This window comes from Poecilia mexicana, unplaced genomic scaffold, assembly GCF_051168715.1.
Source record: "Poecilia mexicana isolate PSO_F unplaced genomic scaffold, ASM5116871v1 scaffold_16, whole genome shotgun sequence".
NCBI lineage: Eukaryota > Metazoa > Chordata > Actinopteri > Cyprinodontiformes > Poeciliidae > Poecilia > Poecilia mexicana.
In genome coordinates, this window is record NW_028263385.1 from 1,420,609 (window position 1) to 1,444,068 (window position 23,460).

The 23,460-nt window shown below is 38.5% G+C and overlaps 1 protein-coding gene across 1 annotated transcript; it reads left to right on the top strand.

Annotated features, from left to right (window-relative positions):
- Nucleotides 1-19,208: 19,208 nt before the first annotated feature.
- Nucleotides 19,209-23,227, top strand: LOC106911773 (uncharacterized). The gene is made up of 2 exons (XM_088013874.1): nucleotides 19,209-20,640; nucleotides 22,679-23,227. The coding sequence occupies exons 1-2, from the start codon at nucleotides 19,236-19,238 to the stop codon at nucleotides 22,882-22,884; spliced, it is 1,611 nt and encodes a 536-aa protein (XP_087870000.1). The 5' UTR covers nucleotides 19,209-19,235; the 3' UTR covers nucleotides 22,885-23,227.
- Nucleotides 23,228-23,460: the final 233 nt, after the last annotated feature.

Below are 23,460 nucleotides of genomic sequence, written 5' to 3' on the forward strand. Positions count from 1 at the left end.
CAATGGAATGCAAGGAGTCTTTTGTCAAATGGGCAAGATTTTAAACAGTATATTTATGAATTAAAAGGGAAACCTGACATAATTTGTATACAGGAAACATGGCTGAGGCCTTGGTTGGATTTCAAAGTAAATGGGTATATTGCAGTTAGATATGATAGAGAGGAAGGTAATGGGGGAGGGTGTCTTACTCTGATTAAGGAAGGTATTCCGTATAAAATTATTGGTAGAAAAGGAGATTTAGAATATCTTGCAACTGAAATATGGGTGGAAGAGAAGGTAATGTTGATTCTTAATTTTTACAATCCTTGTAAAAAGCTCGAGTTAAGTAAACTTGACGAGATAGAAATGAAAGGAAATGTTATTTGGTGTGGAGATTTTAATGCACATCATTCATTATGGGGTAGTGGAAAAGTAGATTGTAATGGGGACATTTTAGAAGAATTTCTAGATAGGAATAATCTGGTTTGCTTGAATAATGGTAAGAAAACAAGAATTGATATAAATTCAGGTAAGGAATCTGTATTAGATTTGACATTTGTTTCTAGCTGTTTAGCTCCATTATGTGATTGGCAAGTTAAAAATAAGTCATTTGGTAGTGATCACTACATTATAATTAGTAAAATAAGGGTGGGCCAGGTGCATAATACTGAAATGATGGGAGGAAAGTGGATATTTGAGAAAGCAAATTGGGAGGAATTTTATAAATTATGTGATAGGAAAATTTCAAATGTTCAAAATAATCAGAGTATTGAAAGTATGAACCAAGAGATTAGTCAGGGTATTTTAGCGGCTGGTGAGGCGACTATTCCAAAAACATCGGGGAAAAGTAGGAGAAAGGTCGTTCCATGGTGGAATGAAGAGTGTAGGAAAGCAGTTAGAGAAAGAAATAAAGCATTTAAATTGGTTAAGAGGTCTCATAATTTTCAACATTTAATTGAATATAAAAAGTCTCAAGCAAAAGTAAGGAGAACAATAAGAAGCACAAAAAGAGAATTTTGGAGAGGTTTCTGTGACACAATTGGCAATAGTACAAAGTTAGGGGATGTTTGGGGGATGATCAAAAAAATGGGAGGAGATAGAAGGGAATGGAGTTATCCTATATTAAATAAAAATGATATAGTAGCTGTAACTGACAAGGAAAAGGCTGATATGCTAGTGAGAACATTTGTGGAGATACATAGTGGGGAAAACTTATCAGTTAATGAAATAAAGGGAAGGGAGAGAACTAGAAAGGAAAATGATGGAATCTTAAGAAGAAAGGAGAATGATAATGATCTGATAAATTATCCTTTCTCTATTGGGGAGCTGAAAAGAGCATTAGAAAGAACTAGGAATAGTGCACCAGGTAAAGATGAAGTGTGTTATATTATGCTAAGACATGTAAGTGAGGAAGTTTTAAATAAATTATTAATTTTATACAATAAGATTTGGAAGGAGGGGAGATTGCCGTGTAAGTGGAAAGAAGCCATTATTATTCCATTGAAGAAACCTGGGAAAGACCATAGCAACCCTGGAAATTACAGACCAATAGCTTTAACATCTAATTTGTGTAAACTGATGGAAAGGATGGTGAATGAGAGATTGACACAATATTTAGAGTCAAAACATTTAATTGCTCCGTATCAGAGTGGCTTCCGTAGAGGGAGAGGAACGATAGATCCTATGTTATGTTTAGAGGATGATATTAGGAAAGCTCAGGTTAATAAGGAAACTGTTGTTGCTGTGTTTTTTGATGTGGAGAAAGCATATGATATGTTATGGAGGGAAGGGTTAATGATTAAATTACACCAGATAGGTGTAAGAGGTAATATGTTTAATTGGATATGGGATTTTTTGCAGGATAGAAATATTCAAGTTAAAATAGGATATCATGTTTCGGAATTATGTAAAGTAGAAAATGGAACCCCTCAAGGAAGTGTGGTAAGTCCAACTCTATTTTCAGTCATGATTAATGACATTTTTAAAGAATTATCTAGCAGTTTTGGTAAGTCACTGTTTGCTGATGATGGAGCATTATGGAAAAGGGGAAGAAATGTGGAACATCTTACTGTTAAACTCCAGGAAGGAATAGATAAAGTGAGTAATTGGGGGGTAGAGTGGGGTTTTAAATTTTCTATAGGAAAGACAAAAGTAATGTTTTTCACAAATAAAAAAATAGGGGTTGATAAAAAGGTGTATTTATATGGGAAAGAGTTAGAAAGGGTTGATTGGTTTCGGTTTTTGGGGGTAGTTTTTGATAAGAAACTAACTTGGGGAAATCACATTGAACATATTGTAGAGAAAAGTAAAAAAGTTTTAAACATTATGAGGTGTTTAGCAGGAATGACATGGGGTGCAAGTTTTGATTCACTAAAAAATATATATGTGTCACTAATTAGGTCAAGAATAGATTACGGGAGTGTGGTGTATGGATCAGCAGCCAAAACCAGGTTAGAAAAGTTAGATGTTATTCAAGCCAGAGCAATGAGAATTTGTTTAGGGGCAGTTAAATCGACACCAATCTGTGCTTTACAAGTAGAGTCAGGGGAAATGCCATTATGCATTAGAAGACAGCAGCTAATGGTTAATTATTGGATAAGTTTAAAAGGACATGATTCAGATCATCCGGTTAAGAAAGTATTAGAAAAGTGTTGGGAAAGAGGAAAGAAACAAATTGATAGCTTTGGGTGGGTTGGGGATGACAAAGCAAAAATTTTTAATGTACATAGTAAGGAATTTAGTCCAACTGTATTGTGGCCTATGAGACCTACATGGACTTGGCAATATATTAATGTAGACAGATCACTTACACATATTAAGAAAAGGAACACACTAGATATTTACCAAGAATTTTATAATCATATGCAGAATAAATATAATGACTATTTGCAAATTTATACTGATGGGTCGAAAGAACCTCAAAGTGAAGCAACCAGTATAGCTGTAGTGATTCCTGAATTAAAAATTTATATTTCAAAAAGAACATCTGATTATTTGAGTGTATTTGCAGTAGAACTTTGTGCTATTTTAGTAGCTTTAGAGTGGGTGGAAGAAAGTAATAGGAATAAAATAATAGTTTGTAGTGACTCTCTATCTGCATTAACAAGTATCGGAAAGGGACGTACAAAAAATCATCAAAATATTTTATATGAGATTATGATGGTTCATCATAGGTTATGTGAACAAAATAAAAATGTTATATTATTGTGGACTCCTGCTCATGTAGGTGTTCCAGGGAATGAAAGAGCAGATAGGCTGGCTAAGGAGGCGATCAAAAATGATGATATTAATATGAAAGTTAAATTATCCAAATCAGAAGGGAAAAGTATAATCTGGAAAGAAAGCAAGGAAATATGGGAAGGTAGGTGGAAAAATGAAATAAAGGGAAGACACTTATTTAGGATTCAAAATACAGTCAAAGTAGAAAGGAGTAGAGGAATAAACAGGAGGGAAGAGATAATCATAAATAGAATAAGAACCGGGCATAGTTTCTTAAATGGGAATCTTTTTAAGATGGGGAAACACCTCACTGGTTTATGTAGATGGTGTGAGGAGGTAGAGACAGTGGAACACGTTTTGATTAAATGTGGGAAATATGCAAGCCAAAGAAGATTATTAAAAGGGGAACTAGGTGTTAATAGGGAATTGGAATTTGAGAAGGTGATCTTTCAGCTGAGTAATAGTGAGGGGAAAAAGAAGGTATTTCGTTTTTTAAAGAATACTGGGTTATTTGAGAGAATTTGAGGCGTAGTTGATAGGAGTAAATAGAGGGCAGTAATGCAACATAAACGGATGCAAGCTGCCGTAAAAACCAAAAGAAGAAGAAGAAGAAGAAGAAGATGATCAGATGCAGGCTGAGAACTTGTGCACAGGTATGTTTAACATCAATCGTGGAGTGAGTTTAGAATTTGTCTGATTCTGCCACTGATTGTTGTAGGAAACGCACTTAGAGAGTGACGTCAAGAGCAACATTTGCTGGTTTCAATATGGAGAATGTAAGGGCCGTTTCTTATGATTTATCTGGCTGGTTAATGTTCTTGTCTAACTTGATTTCTTTTGTGTGTAGGTTGGCCTGCTACTGTTTCAGTTTTTGATTTGTTTTGATTTCAATTTTTCTTTTGTTTCAGTTTACTTATTTTTAGATGTTTGTTGTTGATTAAAAAGAATTTTTCTTTTTTGGGGGGTTTGTTTAGGGAAGGAGACTCTCTATTGTAGTCTGCTGACTTGTTTTAAACTGGGACATATGCTGTCCCTGGGTCCTAGGCTGTTTTATTTATATTGAGGAGACTAGTGGAAGGGGAGTTTCTTTTTTTCTTTTCCTTTGTATTCACTAGGGATTTTTGTGTGAGTGTGCTTTTGTTGGGGAACACTTAGGTGTATTTAGTTGTATTTTTGTTTTCTTATTATTCCTCCCCCAAACAGTCAAATTTTTATCTAGTTTTAATTATTCAGCTTTAAGGATCCCAGGGCCAGCATAGACTTCCACCTTTAGTGTGGTCATTTGGTATAATAAAATAAATTGACTATTATTGTACATGAAACATTTGTGAATTCAATAAACCGTTTGTAATCTGCAGCAGTGCCTCTGTCCATCTTTACAAACTTATCTGAGTGATCTGGTAAAAAGAGGATCTAAAGCTGTACCCAAGGTCACATATATATATATATATATATATATATATATCATTCTCACATTTAGCTTACACAAACCTAACAGACTTAATTTACTTGACTTGTTGCAAAATATTGTTTTTAACTTGCATCGTTTCAAAATGAGCTTCATGGAGCACTGAGGATTAAATATAATTAATATAGTTGATTATTCTTATGTCTTTCATACTTCTGCTAATTGATATGTATTACTGGATTGGACAGCGCCTATTGGTCACTATGTGATTCATTGTGTCCAGAAAACTATTTTATCCCAATGCAGGATGAGCAGAAATCTGTCACAAAAATATTTGTAGCGCCATCATTTATCAGATATATCTATTAAATACGACTTAAAATAAAGGGGAGAAAACTGATGTTTGACAAATTCTCTGATACAAATCTATAAACAATTTTGTTTCTGTTAGTTCTGTCAAGATGCAAGAAGGGGCAAAATTCTCTTATATTGGTCAATCGTTTTATTTTAAATATGCTGTAGGAGCCGTAGTTTGGTTCAGTTTTTGTCGCTTGTTTAACTTTTAGGAATTGCGGCGGCTGCAGTGCATCACAATAAAGCTGATAAACAGGTGAAGAACCAAACACCACTTCTATTCTGCTTTTTCTCGCTCTGTGTGTCGGCTTTACACGGACCCGTCACCATGGTAATCGACAGACAACAGCTCAACGAGCAGATAGAGCAGAGATTACCGATCAGGGGAATCAACACCATTTCCCACACAAAAAGTAGCAAAAACACCAAAACAGAACATTCAGTCTGTTACATTATGCTTTCAGGCTTAATGTCTATATTGTCATTATTAATATATTTTCGCCTGAGCACAGCGGTGGTTGATTACCTGATTTAAACACCTGCTCTACTTATGACTTAGTGGGCGGGTTGTTTAGTGCTAACGGAACCAAAACACACCGAACTGCGCAGCACATGCTAAGGCTATCAAAGTCAATAGAAGGCTAGCAACAGTTAGGTTAGAATAACTGACCCACTGTTCACTTGTTCAATCTTTTCTTTAAGTTAAAACTTTTTCCTCACCTGTTAAATATGAAGCCATTATTATCTAACTCATAGGGTTGAATTAACCGCTAAATATTGCGTCCATTTTTAAGATACTTTGTGTGATTAACATGCCAAACTACAAATGATAAAAAAAAAAAAACTATAAAATACTGTGGTGGCATTTTTAGGTGCACCACCACAGATCCATGCGCTTAATGTCCAGTTTCCCATAACTATTTATTGAATTCATAGTTGCCAGCTGGGGTGGCAACAGGGGTGGCAAGGCTCTCATTTGGGGTGACAACTGCCACCCCAGTAGAGCCGCCCCTGTAACTCCACAATTTCTAAAAGTAATAAAATAAACTAGACAAACTGGAAATAGAGAGGAAAAGACACATGAGGAGAGTATGCACATGTAGCAACATTCAGATAATACAAAGACATGAGTGGAAGGCGGAGACATGACGGAGTGCATCTGTGGCAAGAAGGGAGCAGAGAAAAAAAAGTTTCCACCTTCACTGAGAGCTAGAGAGGTGCGCTAAAGGAAAATTCATCAGGTAATATTTCGTTAAATTAAACATATATAATTATAATAATTATATAAGACATATTGTTATTAATTATATGAGATATATAATCCTTTCGTGACGTTCCACATTTCATACCAGTCGGTGGTGGTAATGCACCAATTCCGTTTTTGGCCAACCGCCAATAACCACCACAGAAGAAGAAGAAGAAAGAAGGAAGGAAAAAGAAGTCAGCATCGCAGCAAAGCCATTATTGAGACTCGAATTTCTGTTTTCTAGGTGGGTTAACTGCACAAGTAATAGATAGGTATCATGTTTATAAGTGTTTCATTGACATCGATTCTATTTTGAGGTATGTATGTGCATTATAAATAATTGTTTACTGCCGCTAGCCAAAATGCTAACTATCGTTACTGTAAACAAGTTGTATGTTATTGTTTAATTTCGGGCATGCGCACAACGCTGGAGAGCAAAAAGACAACTGTTTACCTGCCGCTTCCGCTTCAAAACAATTCCGTTAACGACATTAAACCTAAAGATGTAGGTATCATTAATTTAGTGCAGTTCGCCACAGCAAAACCGTTGAAGAACAGCTCCAAACCACTCGTTTTTTTTCGCTGCTTGTGCTTGCTTCGCTACGCAGACCCGTTGCCATAGAAATGATTTATTTTCATATCAGTAATTTTTTTAATTGCTGATATAAATGGGTGGGAGCTAGCTGAAAGCAGGACACAAAATAGACTTCCTGAAAAGATGAGAGTTTAGGCTTTCTGGCAAATCCTGTTCCGATGTAAAATATGACATTACTGGAGAAGAGATATTTACATTTGCTAATTTGTCTTATAGTTAATGTATTTTATTGATCTAAGCTAATAAGTTCTACCATAAAATATTCCTCTATTATTCAGAGATGTATAAGAACATAGTTCTTCTTTTTAAAGGAGAAAATATATGCTTTTAGAAACATCAGTGAACAGTACCGACTCCATGCAGAGTGGGAAGAGACAATCATTTAAAACGGAAAAGTTTAGGCCTTGACGCGTCTTTTTACATATTTTCCCACGCTGCCATATTTGTATTTTTTATACCAATGATCACTGAGGCCCTGTTTACACAACAATCATCCAACAAAAATTGAAATTTTTTACCATTTCTATTTACATGAATACGTTTTAATTACAGTCTTTGTTTCCACAGCAACAGTACACATCGAAAAGGTGTAATTCCCTTGCTACACCACTAGATGGTGCTAGGTTCTTTGAAACTTGCGTGCATATGTGTAAAACAATTTACTTCTACCTGAAAGCCATTATAATCATAATAATGGCAAGAATAAAGAATTTCTTTGGGCAGACGACGAGGTTTAGCTGTTTCTTGGGGTGACTTTAAATTATAAAACCACCAAATGCCAAGAGTACATTGATTGAGAATCATGCACACTCAAGAAAACACAAGTAGACATAGTACCCAAAGCTAGACTGGTTGCAAGAGGCTTTGAAGAAATTAACATTCAAGAACTTCCTAAGGATTCACCCACTTGTTCCTCTGAATCTCTAAAGATGGTCATAGCTGTTATATGCCAAAATAAATGGAAGCTGAACTCTATGGACATCAAAGCAGCCTTTTTGCAAGGTAAAGATTTAACACGGGATGTGTATCTCCGTCCACCTCAAGAGGCAGAGAGCGAAGGAATCATATGGAAGTTAAATAAATGTGTCTATGGCTTGACAGATGCTTCCTTGTTCTGGTACAACAAGGTGAAAGAAACCATGCAGAAGCTGGGAGGAACTGTGTCAAAAGTTGATCCAGCTGTCTTCTACTGGCAAGATGATTTCTGTAAAGTGACAGGAGTTCTTGCATGCCATGTAAATGACTTTGTATGGGGTGGTTCAGACAGGTTTTCTTCAGCTATTATCCCCCAACTGAAAACTGCTTTTCAAGTTGGAAGAGAAGAACATAACGGCTTCAACTACATTGGAATGGAGGTTCATTCTCTGCAGAATGAAATCAGAGTACAACAGTGTGCATACATTAAAAACCTACAGCCCATTCCTATGGATCCCATCAGAGCACCACAGCGGGAGGCTCCATTAACAGACACAGAAATGGACATGTTAAAATCCAAGATTGGACAGATTCTGTGGGTAGCAAGACAGAGCAGACCTGACATCATGTGTGACATATCTATCTTGGCGTCAAGCACAAAACATGGTACAATTCAAACATTACACTCTGCAAACAAACTGATCAGAAAACTTAAATCTGAGGAAGTTACCCTTAGATTCCAATGCTTAGGAGACAGCAAATACCACAAGCTAGTGGTGTTCAGCGATTCCTCAATGGGAAACCTCTCAGATGGAGGGACACAAGGAGGACATTTTGTCATGCTGATAGGAGAAGATGGAAAATTTTCACCCATATGCTGGCAATCCAGACGGATTAGGAGAGTGGTACGTAGCACGTTAGCTGGAGAGACTTTAGCACTAGCAGATGGGATTGATAGTGCTGTCTTTCTTACTACACTCTATTCAGAGCTCATGGTTGGTGATGGCACGTGCAACATCCTACCCATTACCTGTGTAACGGACAACCATTCCCTCCTTGATGCTGTCAAATCTACAAAATGTGTAACTGAAAAGAGACTGGCTTGAGATCAGCAGCATCAAAGAACTTATGGGTTCTGGGACAATTCAGGAAATCATATGGACACCTACCAAAGACCAACTTGCCAACTGCTTAACAAAAGTGGGGGCGTCTGCCCTTGGACTGCTGAGAGCCCTAAGTGAAGGGAAATGGCAATTTAAAGATTAAAACAAACAAAAAACATTACTGTTCCTTACATAAGTTAAGTTCAAGTAAATGGAGCTAAAATAAGTAAAGTTAGAATGCTACTACCAAGTATTTCTTTAGCCTGTTATGTGTTCTTTAAAGAAAGAGGGGAGATTGTTAAGTTTTAAGTAGCATACTGCGCATGTGTGAGATGTAAGGAGTGTGAGACGGGGCTAGATCTGTAGTTTTTTCATTCTGTTGTGTGAGGAGCGCGGGAGCGCATGTTGTTAACTGTTAATGGCGACCATTAAAGTGTGGATGCTAACGTCAGCAGTGTGATTATTGAGTCAACAGTTAAAGTATCTTCTACAAGAGCAAAGATTGTAAAACATATTATATGCATCAGAGTGTAGATATATTTTATAACCAAGGACAGGAGAGTTGCAGAACTGTTTATGAGACAGAGTGAGAGCTAGCTTCTTGGCATGAAAGGTTTGTTACAGAAGCAGACTTGTTTCCCAAAGCTGTTGGAGTAAGGAAATGAACCACAGAGCAGCGATGGAGATGCTGCATCACACCCTGACCACTTTTAACAAGAGGAAGAAGAACCCGCCTGCTTTCCATGAGCTACAGCTGAGATCGCTTAGGCAGCTGTTGGACATTTTATAATATCTAAATCTTTATTTTTCCTGTAAAGGATGGAGAACAGGGACGACGATGACTATTCTACAGTCAATGTCAACAATACCAAACATCACCTTAGATGTAAGTGACTCTATACGTATTTTAAATTTTATGAGGATTAAAAAGTAACAATACTATCCAGATGCACTTGATACATTTTTATTCCCTCTGTATGAAGTTAGTTTCTTTACATGGGCTGTAACAGGAATTGTTTTTATGTCATATGTAAACCTTGAGCCTTTTTTGCATCATCTTAGAAATCTCTCTGCAAGCCAAGTTTGGTTTTATAGCACATTTCAGCAACAATTAAAAGTTCTTTACATAAAAACATAAAACGGATAATAGCTAGATTTTAGTGGTACAATTGTCAAGTCTTGTCAGGTTTGCTTTACTGTGCGATTCCCCATTTGAAAGGGAAAGTCTCTACAATGAAACGTTTAACTGGATTTCACTTCAATTTAGCTGGTCCATCTTTATTTTTGTATGATGGTCACCATAGTGATTTAGCCTTTCAGCCACATAAGTGAAAAACCTCAAAAGAAACAGAAACACACCTATTGCATTCTCAAATTAAGATAAATGCATTGTGAAATAAACAAATGTCCATGCTTTAAACCAGTTATACTCCAAAATATAAACAGTCAACATTTAGTAGTAAAATTTAACACCAATAAATAAATTAGCATATTTATCAACATTTTGTTAAATATATTTTCATAGTCAAATATTCTGACCAACATTTATTTATTTTTCTTTCTTAGTCTTATATTTTTCACTTTCTACTTTAACCAATAAACATCAAGTGTATCTTTTTAACTTACTAGCTTGACTTCAATAAAATTAAAACTATTAGGTATAACAGTCCATCAGAGTCCATGTACTGCTCCAATTAGTTTCAGCAGTGGTGGAGAAAGTACTCAAAAAATGTAGTTAAGTAAAAGTACAAATACACAGACAAAAATGTACTCAAGTAAAAGTAAAACTACCACATTAACATTTTACTTAAGTAAAAGTAAAAAAGTACTGGTTTTTAAAAATACTTAAGTATTAAAAGTAAAAGTACTTGCTGAATAATACCTAATCGCTAATATCATTAAGTGAACTGATCGCATTTAATTTTAATACATCAGAAATGTGCCATTTTAATGAACAATGCCACAGATAAAGATTATTGTGTTTACTCTGTAACAGTTTAAACTTAGATATGTGATTCTCTGCATCATAATATATAATTTTATAGCAATAAGTGACAGACTGAGAGCTGAACCTGAATAGCCACATAAAGGCAATTACAAAGTCAGCTTTCTATCACCTGGAGAATATTTCCGGGATTAAAGGACTAATTGTCCAACAAGATCTAGAGAAACTAACCATGCATATCTTTAGTCGTTTTGATTACTGCAACAGTGTCTTTACATGTCTGACTAAAAAGTCAATTAAATAGCTGCATCTGATGCTGACATTCTCACTTAAAACCAGGAAGACAGAACACATCTGTAGCTCAGAGAACAGACTTCAGAAGTCTGCTGTTAGTTTATGATTATCTGAACAGCTTTGTACCGCACTACATTAAAACCCATTGTATCAACCTTCCAGACCACTCAGGTCTTCTGGTTCTGCTCTGCATCCCCAGAACCAGAACCAAACATGGTGAAGCAGTTTTCAGCTTCTATGCACCACAAATCTGGAACAAACGTCCAGAAAACTGTAAAACAGCAGAAACACTGAGTCCCTTTAAGACAAGTCTAAACCCCCACCAGTAATCACTGGAACACTGACCAACATATTTGATGTGTTTTGATGATTTTAATGATGGAACTTGACAAAATGTAATATCTGTTACTGGTTACACAATTGGTGACAGCATGATGTGTTTATGATGGTTTCACAATGTAAACCACTTTGAATTTCCTTGTTGCAGAAAATTGCTGTACAAATAAACTTGATTGATTGATCAATAATGACATTGATTCCATTTTTTCTTTCAGATCAAGGAGTTCAATCTGCAACAGTCCGGCGCCCTTTTCTGTTGTTGGCGTGTTTGGGGGTGTTTTGTGTCGTTCTGGTTGGAAAAGTCGTCTACAGTGAGTTTCACTTCGACAGAATACATTTTAAGTAGCTTCCTTTATGTCACGTTTTTACAGATTTAGACGATTTAGAGCAAACTTTCAGGCTCAGTATCACTTTACACATTTAACAAACACTCACGGACCACCAAACTTGGAAATGACCCACAATAATACAATCTGAAATGAAAATGTTAGTGTTTTATTGCTATAACAATAACAGACTTATTATTTTCTCTGTTCATTCTAATGAGACGAGTGGTGTTGTTTTGTAAATGCGACCGGCCACAACAAAACAGTTACCCAGTCTACCTGTTTTGACTAACAGAGCCTGAAAGTGTGGATTCTAAGCTTCCCGATGATGTCAAACTCACAATCAAAGAAATTGTGTTGTGTGTATTAATAACATTTTAGAGATATTTTTAATTTAGAATCATAATAAAAGAAAAATAAGCTTGAATTGCTTTGGCGGAAACAAAAATCTTCATCTGCACCATTAAGTCTAAAAATGTTCCACTAATTTTTATCAATTGTATTTATTTACTGGTTAAGTCTGAGGAGTTTCTGCACTTTGCCCTCTGAGTTCGGTGTAGTCTCTGCCTTAAGTGGAGGAGCTTAAGGATCATGATGGAAAATAAACCCAATTATTGTCAAGCCTTCCAACAAAGAAGTCACAACACATGCATAAAATAGTATAATCAACAATAATATTATATAAAAATGTTGCACAATGGCAGCATTGTTGCCTTGCAGTTCGAATCTCAGCCTGGGGTCTTTTTGCATGGAGTTTGCATGTTCTCCCTGTGTTTTCTCCGGCTTCCTTCTACAGTCCCAAAACCACGACTCTTAGGTAGAGATGTGCCGATCAGGTTTTTTCCTGCCGATTCCGATCATGGCCGAACACCGATACCGATCACATAATTATTATTATTTTTAATCATAAGCACTACCGGTTACATTATGTAGAAAAAGGAACCATGAATTCACCTTAATTTAGACAAAAACTTGTTTTTAATAACTTTTTCCAAGAAAAAAAAACAAAATAAAACAGGCATTGTGCAAATTGTACTGCTATCGGTAATACTATCTTTAACCCTCTTTACGCCGAAGTTTCAAGTGTCTGCCTAAATAAACCTTCCTTATTTTAATTGTAAGTAGTTCTTTAAATGTCCTGTGAGATGATATACTTACCCATGTATCGATAACAACTGGAACTTTCAATATTCAGCAAGTTATTTTTGCAATATGCCATCTATTAAAGAGTGCCCCCGGATTAATTACGCTCTCTGCAGCTGTGAAGTTACCGTATTAATCCAATACTTGCTGGAAAGTGCAACGTCTCCCCTTTCAGAAACCGTTGGAATTTTTCAGATAGCGCTACGTGTGGCGGAATTACGGTACTGCAAATTTGGATGTGTCGCCGGCAACACGTTCCCGCGCAGAAGGGTTAACAGACTGAAAGCATATGAAGGCTCTGAAGAGGCTAAATAATGCAAAGAGCCAAAATAAAACCTCTCAACATTGCCAAAAAATTCAAGCATAAAACTTAACATTCAAAGGCAAATACAGGTACAATAAACAATCCTGAGTTACTAAATGAAAACTTCCTGATAGCATGGCGGCTAGCTGATTATTGCTAGTTCTGAGTGGCTGTTTCTGACTGAGCGGAGTGATTATGCAGAACAGGGAGGAGATCAATTATTTTCTCAGAGATTATCTGTCTCATGTTAGAACAGATCCGATGAAACAATGACAAAATCAATCATCAAACTGCGGCCTGTCATCGTTTCATCGGATCTGCGACCGTATGTCTTGGACACTTGGGTGAAGAGAGGTGCGGAGCTGTCCACTGACCACTACCTGGTCGTGAGTTGGCTCCGGTGGTGGGGGAGGAAGCCGGTAGGCCTGTCACAATAACAAATTTTGCTGAGCGATTGTCTAAAAAATTATTCCGATAAACGATATTGACTAATAATGCATGCGATTTCCTGCCATAGATAGATAGATACACTTTATTTTCAAAAGAACACATAATACTGTAACTGATAAACTAAATAAACAAAACAATCAAAAACAAAAATAAAATTGATTCTCAGTCTCCATTAACAAAAAACTTACTTAAATAAAAACTAAACAACATAAAGCCAAAGTGGAAATAAATACTGCATTCAACCAAAAGAGTGCAGATCATAAAGTCTGTATACTATATTGGCCTTCAGTAATCACTAGATTTAAATAGAGAAGATGGGCACATCCTGATGCAATAGTTCACACTACACGATTTTTTGCCCCCATTTTGCCCTTATGACAATCTTAGAACGTTGGGCGTTCCAAGATTCTCGCTGGTGATTTCGTAACCGATCATCCTGCAGTGTGTGGTGTGTTACGGTGGATCGTCGTGGCCGCTCCGATCTAAATCAGGGGCTTTCCCCAACTGGGAGCTTAACGCTGAATGTGACAGGTAGCCAATCAGAAAGCGCGGATTCTCCTGCTTTCTGAGGGGAAATAACAAGGGGAATCCCAAACAACTGACACGGCGCAACCCGAAGTCCAGCGGACATCGGAGATGATATGTGGAAACATTAATGTTTATTCAACATTTCCTGCAAAGAATATAGAAATGACAAAGGGAGGAGTCGGAGCCAAATTGCTACAGCAGTTGATAAATCCAGTAAGTTTTCAGCTGTTCTTCGTTAACGTGACATAAATAGGTTATAATGATTTTCATTCAGTCAGAACTTTACGCTGACTCTAGCCACATGCATCACAGGTAGATTCTAGTAAAGCAGTCATTAATGCCTGGTTTTAAAATGAGTTAACTGGACTTGTAGCCATTATTTTGTGCCCAGGTGGCTGGACACCACATGGCATTATCGAACCCGATCGAACCGTTATACCCAGGATTTCTGTCAGCTAATGTGTCTCTCAGATTTGAAAATGGACCGACAATCGGTTGACAACTCGTGTAGTGTGCGCTGGACATTACATCAAGGAAATGAGAGAGAGCACCGGAGCTGAGCCTTTTTTATTCAGTGTCATCAACAGAAAGAAAAAAAGGTAGGAAGAGACGATAAAGCCGATAATTAAAATGAGGCCGATAGGTTTAATTTATCGTGCGATTAATTGATATATCGTTTATCGCGACAGGCCTAGAAGCCAGTCAGACCTGGCAGGCCCAAACATATAGTGAAGGTCTGCTGGGAACGTCTGGCGGAGTCCCCTGTGAGATGGAGCTTTAACTCCCATCTCCGGCAGAACTTCGAACACGTCCTGGGGAAGTGGGGGACATTGAGTCTGAATGGACCCTGTTCCGTGCCTCCATTGCCGAGGCGGCTTATCGGAGCTGTGGCCGCAAGGTTGTTGGTGCCCATCGCGGCGGCAACCCTCGAACCCGTTGGTGGACACCTTCGGTGAGGGATGCTGTCAAGCTGAAGAAGGAGTCCTATCGGGCCTTTTTGGCTTGTGGGACTCCAGAAGCAGCTGATGGGTACCGGCGGGCGAAGCGGCATGCGGCTCAGGTGGTCGCGGAAGCAAAAACTCGGGCGTGGGAGGAGTTTGGAGAGGCCATGGAGAAAGACTTCCGCACGGCTTCGAGGCGATTCTGGTCCACCATCCGGCGTCTCAGGAGGAGGAAGCACTGCAGCACCACCACTGTTTATAGTGGGGATGGTGTGCTGCTGACCTCAACTCGGGACGTTGTGGGCAGGTGGGCGGAATACTTCGAAGACCTCCTCAATCCCACCAACATGCCTTCTGTTGAGGAAGCTGAGCCTGGGGACTCTGTGTTGGGCTCTCCAATCTCTGGGGACGAGGTCGCCGAGGTGGTCAAAAAGCTCCTCGGTGGCAGGGCCCCGGGGGTGGATGAGATCCTTAAGGCTCTGGATGTTGTAGGGTTGTGTTGACTCACGTGAATCGCATGGACATGGGGGCAGTTCCTCTGGATTGGCAGACTGGGGTGGTGGTCCCCCTGTTTGAAGAGAATAAGCACAACCATAGTAGCGGATGGATCAAATATATCCCTTTTTCTTTTTCCATCGTGATGTTATTTGGAGTCGGGGAGTACACCTCCTAGAAAATGGAACGCTATAACCAGGTAACGCCACCAGAGGGCCCTTCGCAACCACTGAGTTGCACTGGTTTTCCCTCAAAATCGCTCATTAATAAGACCAGTGGAAAGGGAGTCCTTAATGGACGTGTGTTAACTTGATTGGCAAAGCTAAAATGTTTGGGTTGTTTACGGTCATTCTTTGTTTGAGTAACTTAGGGATTTCACTTATTTTACTTGTTATGAATATTCAATGATATACAACCCATGACTTCATTATCACCACTAAGAATCACAACCTATAATGTAAAAGTAGTTCTTAACCCAATAAAAAGGGACAGAATATTAGAAAAAAATGAAAAAAGAAAAGGCAGAGGTAATATTCCTCCAGGAAACACATCTCTCAGAGGTAGAGAATAGTAAACTTAAAAGATTGGGCTTTAATCAGGTATTTAGTGTATCACATGAATCAGGTCATAGAAGGGGGGTGGCAACCTTAATATCCCACAGGGTCACATTTGAGGTGATCCATAAATATAAAGACAAAGATGGTAGATATAATATAGTTGTGGGTAGGCTTGAGGGACAAGAAATTACCTTTGTCAATGTGCATGTACTGCCAGGTACATTTTATAAACATATCTTCCATATGATGATATCAGGGCCGTGCAGAGACCACTAAAGGGGCAGGTGCTCAAAAGAAAGGGCACATCTAACCGCATTCTGGGACAGAATATTAACTAAGCCTCTCAGCTTTCAGAGTTTAATAAACAATGATAAATTAAAAAAAAATCTGCTTAAAATCACAACAAAAGATTTATGATGTGTGCAAATAAAAGTTTGTTTGACAAATAACTTTTTTAAGTTCACAAGATAAAAATTAGTTAATTTAAAAAAGTTTTTTAAACAAAATGTTTGTTTTAAAAAAAAAAAGAAATCATTACAGTTTCAAAAGTTTTGATTACAGTTTTATTGTATTTAACTTCATACTCTGTGAACCAGACCCTAAACTTACTTAAAGTCTGGGTTGAGTTTTTTCCCCTTCATTAATGACATACATTATATCTATCATGGTAATTCAAGGTGTGTTATTTTTAATTCTAAATGAATATCCTTGTTGGACTTTAATTTAAGTGTTACTCTCCTTCAAGAAACATTTACCTAACGCCATAATAAATGCAATGTACATTATGCAGCAAAGGAAATTAGAAGATCCGACATAAATCCATTATGGAGATGACAGGTTTTGGACGGGCGATGTTCCCCTATTGCATAAGCAATACTGGAGAATGACTGATATCATTAACGATACAGGGAAGAAACATTTCAGTTATCTAGCTTTGCTAGCAAAGTCGTTAGCTAGCAGCTAGCTAATAGCACAACAGCCTAATGTCTGTATGATAAAAATACTGAATCGATAGATAAGAACAGTTTTTCCTCACCTGGCTGTCTCCTCCCCTCAGTAGTTCTTCAGAGAAAAGCAGACAGAGGCCTGTCAGTGTCTGTTGTATTTCATTACCTCTCTGCTTAAACCGCTGAAGCAAAAACAAGACTTCAATGTTTTCTGTCATCTGACAAATACCAAGTCTACTCCACTTTATTCACCTAAAACATTTTAATTCACCAAAAACTGTTCTGTAATCTGGAACGTTCGCTACGTTGAGCTCCAGGTGGCCGCCTTATCTCACTGCGCGAGAGGCAACTGCGTCACAGGCAAAAGGTCAAAGGTAACAAGGTGACCAGCTTATTATGCTGTACAAAAACCCCCAACAAAAAACAAATAATTTTATTACATGTTATTATGTATCCGAAGAGGGCTTAGGGAATAATAATAATAAAAAAAAATTGACCAAAAGGGCACTTGGGGACAAGGAGCAAAAGGGGCAGGTCCTCAAGCCCCCCCAGGTCTCCTCCTCTGCACGTGCCTGGATCAGCCTGTGTCCAGAATGAGTGAGGAGGCACGTGTGATCCGTGCTGAGGTAAACTTCATCAAGCCGCGGCAGCACGTGAGGCAATGACCATAGCCGCCAGCGGTGTTATTGGTGCGCGCTGCCAGCTTTAAATGCATGAACTATAAACCTATTTATTATAAACCTATCCTTTAGGAATAAATCTGCGCCTCCAGTGCAGCACTCGGAGCAACAGATGCTTGCAATCCAGCCTTTAAAAAAAATTAAGCAATTTTTTATTTTTATTTTTATTAGTATTAAAAGAGGAGCTGCATGGCGGACTGCCAGGTTCATAATACACCAGGGGAAACCCTGGTGTGTGCATGATTGATGGTCCCATCTGTGTTGCCTTGTGATTAACTGGTGACCTGTGCAGGACGTACCCTACATCTCTCCGATTTACCACTGGAGACCTTACAAGTACAAGTGTGTTTAATGAGTGGTATAAAGAATGGATGTTAAATTATGAAATTTAACATCCATTTATCCACTGTCTATACCTGGTTGTCAGTACATAACTGTAATTATAGAATGCATTAACAGTAAAACCTTCAACGTATGTCGTTTGCAGTAACTATTGTATTTGTGACACTTCAGTCAGAAGAATCACGTCTTGTATAGATCCAAAAAAGCACTTTTGTAATGTATAAAACATGTTTTTTTACATTTTTAAATGAATCACATGTGATTCATGAGCACATAAAGATGGCGGCAAGTGCGGCGGTGCGTACTGGGGGTTCTCAAACAAAATCTGAGATTCTTATAAATAAAACAGCAGATGGGACAGTGATCATAGAGGATGAGATTTTAAACTTTATTGTCATTAAAATGAGGACTCTGTCACAAGATGAGATTGTTTTGCTGGTCTCAGGCAACTTCTCGTCTGAATGGATTGAAGAGTCCAAGCGTTTGTTGTTTGAATTTTACACAACGACAGTGCGCTGCATCAGGCATAAAGGCCCTCAAAAGGACACTAATAACATTAAAGACTGCCTGAAGGTGCTTAATGAATGTGGAGAGAACATTCCCAGGTTTGTCTCTCATTACCGTGACTTGGCTTTATTTGCTAAAAGCAACAGTTGACGTCAGCCACGTGTTTGAAATCACAAGATAATTCAGAGATGTTTGTTTGGTGTGTTTCACAGGCTAGCTGGGCAGTAATGATAGTCGCTATCAGCTCTATTTTTGTCTCACCCGAGCTGTTTGACAACCTGCCAACCCACATCGGTGTCTGCATGTCTGGGCAGTACATGAACTGCAGGGCACCATGCCAGATAGCAAAGTCTTTCTGATTGGTTGACGCTCCACATCCAGCGGCAAAATTTCAGATTTTCCAACTCTGACGTTGGACGTGCTTCTCACGCCTGAAATGGTTCAAACACGGAGCATTAGGAGTGCGAAATGCACCACAACGCACGCTAACATAGGCTTTGAATGTAAACTAGATGCCCCTGATGCTCAACTCGCATTTGGTGTGAACTCAGCATAAGAATACTGTCTGAAATCCTGAAAGGGTCTGAGAAATGGAAAATGTTAATGAAGATAGTTTGAATGACTTTGACTAACTTGTGTGTTTTTACAGTGACTGTGATGACAACCAAGCAGCATGAAAATATCAACAGCCTTACAACTGAAAAAAGTCACCTGGTTCAGCAACAAAAGGTGATAGAGAGCCAGATCAAGGAGCTGATCCGAGAGAAAGAGTTGACCCAATTCAAAGAAGGAATTGACCAAGAAAAAGCAGATCTGATCCAAGACTTAAATCAGCTGCGCCGAGACTTATTGGAGGTAAACCGAGACAGAGAGAAGCTGAAACAAGACAGAGAGGTGTTGAGACAAGATGCAGAGGAGCTGAAACGAGACAGAGAAAAGCTTACTGAAGACAGAAAGAAGCTAAACCAAGACAGAGAAAAGGTTAATCAAGACAAAGAGGAGGTGATCCGAGACAGAGAGGAGCTGAGGCAAAAAAGGGAGGAGCTGAATCAAAAGAGAAGAGAGTTTAACAAAGACAAAGAGGAACTGAGAAAAAAGAAAGAGGAGGTGATTCAGAAGACAGAGAAGCTGAACAAAGAGAAAGAGGAGCTGACCAAAGAGAAACAGAAAATTAGTGAAGAAGAAAAGAAGGTGAACAAGGAGAGAGAGGAGCTGGAAAAAGAGCAAGTAGAGCTGAGAAAAGAGCAAGAGGAGCTGAGAAAAGAGCAAGAGGAGCTGGGAAAATGGCAAGAGGATTTGGAAAAAGAAAAGGATCTGAGAAATAGGACAAAGGAGCTCAATAGGGAGAAAAAGCAGCTGAATAAAGAAAAAGAGGAGTTGAACAAAGATGAAGATGAGCTTCTCAAAGAAAAAGAACATCTGAGGAAAGAAAAAGAACGACTCAGGAAAGACACAGAGGAGCTTCGCAAAGAGACAGAGGAGCTTAGCAAAGAGACAGAGGAGCTGAGCAAAGAGACAGAGGAGCTGAACAAAGAGATTGAGGAGCTGAGCAAAGAGAAAGATGAGTTCAGCAAAGAGGTAGAGAAGATGAGGACAAAGCAAGAGGAGCTGAAAAAAGACAAAGAGAAGCTGAGCAAAGAGGAAGATGAGCTGACTAAAGAGAAAGAGGAGCTGAGGAAAAATCAAGAGAAGCTCAGCAAAATGAAAGAGGAGCTGACCAAAGAGAAAGAAGAGCTCAACAAAGAAAAAGAGGAGCTGCCCAAAGAGAACGAAGAGCTGGACAAAAAGAAAGCGGACATGGCCAAAGAAAAACTGGAACTGATCAAAAAAAGAGAGGACCTGATCAAAAAAAGAGAGGAGCTGGACAAAGAGAAAAAGAAGCTGGTCGAAGAGAAAGAGGAGCTGAAAAAAATAAAACGGGAGGCAGAGAAACGATGCATTGAGAGAGATGCCCTAAGGAAAGCCTACCATTTCATCTTGGATCATAGAACCTTTCCAGTTGAAGGATTCTGTCCTGAACATAGTAATTATATTTCTAGATTACCTTTGAAACTCTTGATTACTCACTTTAGTTTTGAAATATTCCAGGGTTTCCCCCAGAAAACTTGCTAAGCCCGGTGGTCGGGGCGTTGAGTCGGTCCACCGGCAGTCCACCGTGTTTTGCATTCAAAGATGTTAAGTTGACAGGAAATGTAAAAGTATTACTGAGTAATTATATGATACGGGAAAAGATCTCGAGTGAAATGTTATGTAAACCCACAACTAGTCTAAAAACAACAAATTTGCACTTCTGTTTAATCCAAATTAAGTCAGCAGCTCCATCAGACCGCCAAGAGCTTCAAGGGCCCCATAAATGCTAATAATTTAAAACAGACCACAGATACATAAATGTAACGCTTGTTTATTGAGATGATCAATGCTGTTAAATTTTATTCAATTGTTTAGGCATACATAAATTAAATTATTTTAAATTGTTTAACATTTAAATACAAGATTTTAAGGAGCTGGCAAGTTTACTTTGTAAAACTTCAAAGAACAATATTCATAGTTAGATTGTTTTGTTACCATAGCAACAATCTGATGCTGTCAGTTTAATCTTTGAATTTACAAATCCAATTTAGTAAACTGCGATTATAACTTATTGCTTTTTAAGCTGGCCAATTAAACTACTCCCTTCTCCCATATTTAACTAACTCTAACACAGAAGCTGTTAGAGGTGCGGATGTTTTTAGCAACAAAAGGGGCCCCTAAATCAAATTCAGCTCAAGGCCTCATACAGCCTTGGACCGGCCCTGCATGATGAGGTAATCCACTGCACTACGCAGAAATGCACAACAAATGGGAGATTTAATTCAATGCGGCTAATGTGGCTTTAGTAGCTCTTCCGTTTCGTGTCTGTTGAGTTTTTAATGAGGGTAACAGAAACTATTCTGGTTGATCGACTTTATGAACGAGTTTCTCAGATCTCCGCATGCATTATCTCTAAGTAGACGACGCATTTGATATGGTTTGATGCATGGTGTAACCGGAAAAATAATACTAAAAATAATAATAAAATAATATAAAATCAGCGTGATGCGTGACTCCGAGGAGAGCGTTAAAGCTCCTCACCGGGCTGAACCTGCATGATGAGGTTAGCGCTGCTCGTTATCCACAAACTCTCCGGCCAACAGGGACCACAGACATGAACTCTACAGGGAAGACAGACACAGAGCCACACGCTGGGCAGCGTGTTGAGATGTAAACGCCGCATATAATTGTTCGTTCACAAAGATAAATCATTCTCACCGCTCCACAACGCGCCTCTGAATTTGCTACAACTTATTCCTGCTGTTCACATAGAGCTGCCCAACCAGAGCTACGCAGCGGGTTTTAAACTCTTACGGAGTTCTCCAAAGGATCATAATTCCTTACAGTAAGTTTATGTAAATATCCATACAGGTCAGCCTGTGTCCAGTTTGAGTATTATAAACCTGTCCTTAAGAATAAATCTGCTCTGCTAGTGAAATGCTAAGAGCAAAAGAGACGCTTTCAGCTCGGCTTTAAAAAAAGACACACAAAAAAAAACGATCTTTTTTTTTTTTTTTTCCTAGAAACGTAAACAAGCAACGCTTAGCCTGGCGGTGGGGCTAGTAAAGCATGGTGGGCCGTCAGGCTTATAATACACTGAGGGAAACCCTGTATTCTGTTATAAACAGTTTTTCAAGACATAGCTGACCATTATTATCACAGGTAGAGTGCTGAAGGTCACTTTCTGACCACAAACTGAGCCAGTAAAATGAAGTCATTAGCAACAGGTTTACAGCCAAGTTTTTGTTTCAGAGAATATTGTTTTTGTTTTTCAGTGAACCCTGTGGTATGCCACTTCTGACTAGAATATCGTAATTTAATCACCTTCCAGTATTGATCTGCACTCTACCTTTAAAAGCTTTGCTTGAGTAATTTTGATGATTGAAATGTTAAATAAGTCCACATGGATTTCTTCTAGAAATTATTTTTTTTTTCTTTTTGAGATTATTTTACCAAAGTTTCACTTTATTCTGCTCTTTCCCCTTGTCTAGTGAAACCAAAGTGTCGGGATTGCCTGCCAGGCTGGATTGTCTATAACAAACACTGTTACTACTTTTATGAACTCGATTCTGTAGGGAAGGAGTGGATCAAGAGTCGAATGTACTGTCGGAAAAAGAGTTCAGACTTGGTTGTGATAAATGATCTGAAGGAGCAGGTAAAACAAAATGCCACCTCTACTTTTAAAATGTATAGCTAATCCGGAAGTTTCTGGATGATTGATAGCTTAACAAAACTTAACCACACGCACTAATTGAGTCAGCACCTCCTAATTACAAATTTTTAAAAGAGAATAGAAAACGTTGGTTTCATATTGTAACCTCAGATTCTATGAGTATTGGTGCTGGTGGGTTTATCCCTCGCACGCAGTGCAGCACTGAAAAAAGCTTAGTCTTCGCCCACCTACTGGATGGGCTTCACCCCGGTCTGTATAAATAACGGTCAGACCAGACAAACGGCTCCCTAACAGCCTTTTTCTTCAGCTATTCAGGAACCAGTGAGGCCCACAGCTTAAAGGGCTGCGCCTATACTCAAAAAATCTTGCATTACAATACGTAACCAAAGTTCTATTTCGTATAGGCTTCGTCTTTAAGGCTATCACTAGTTGGTTAACGAAGGGCACGCGAAGCAGGATGTAGTCTATGCCTCACTGGGGCCATCCAGACCACCACCATGAATCATCTGCTCGCATCTAACAAAAACAGTCTCAGCCTAGAGTGCGTAATTACCTCTCATACAGCAGAAGACCAGAGAGGAGAATAGGCTCTGGTCAGAA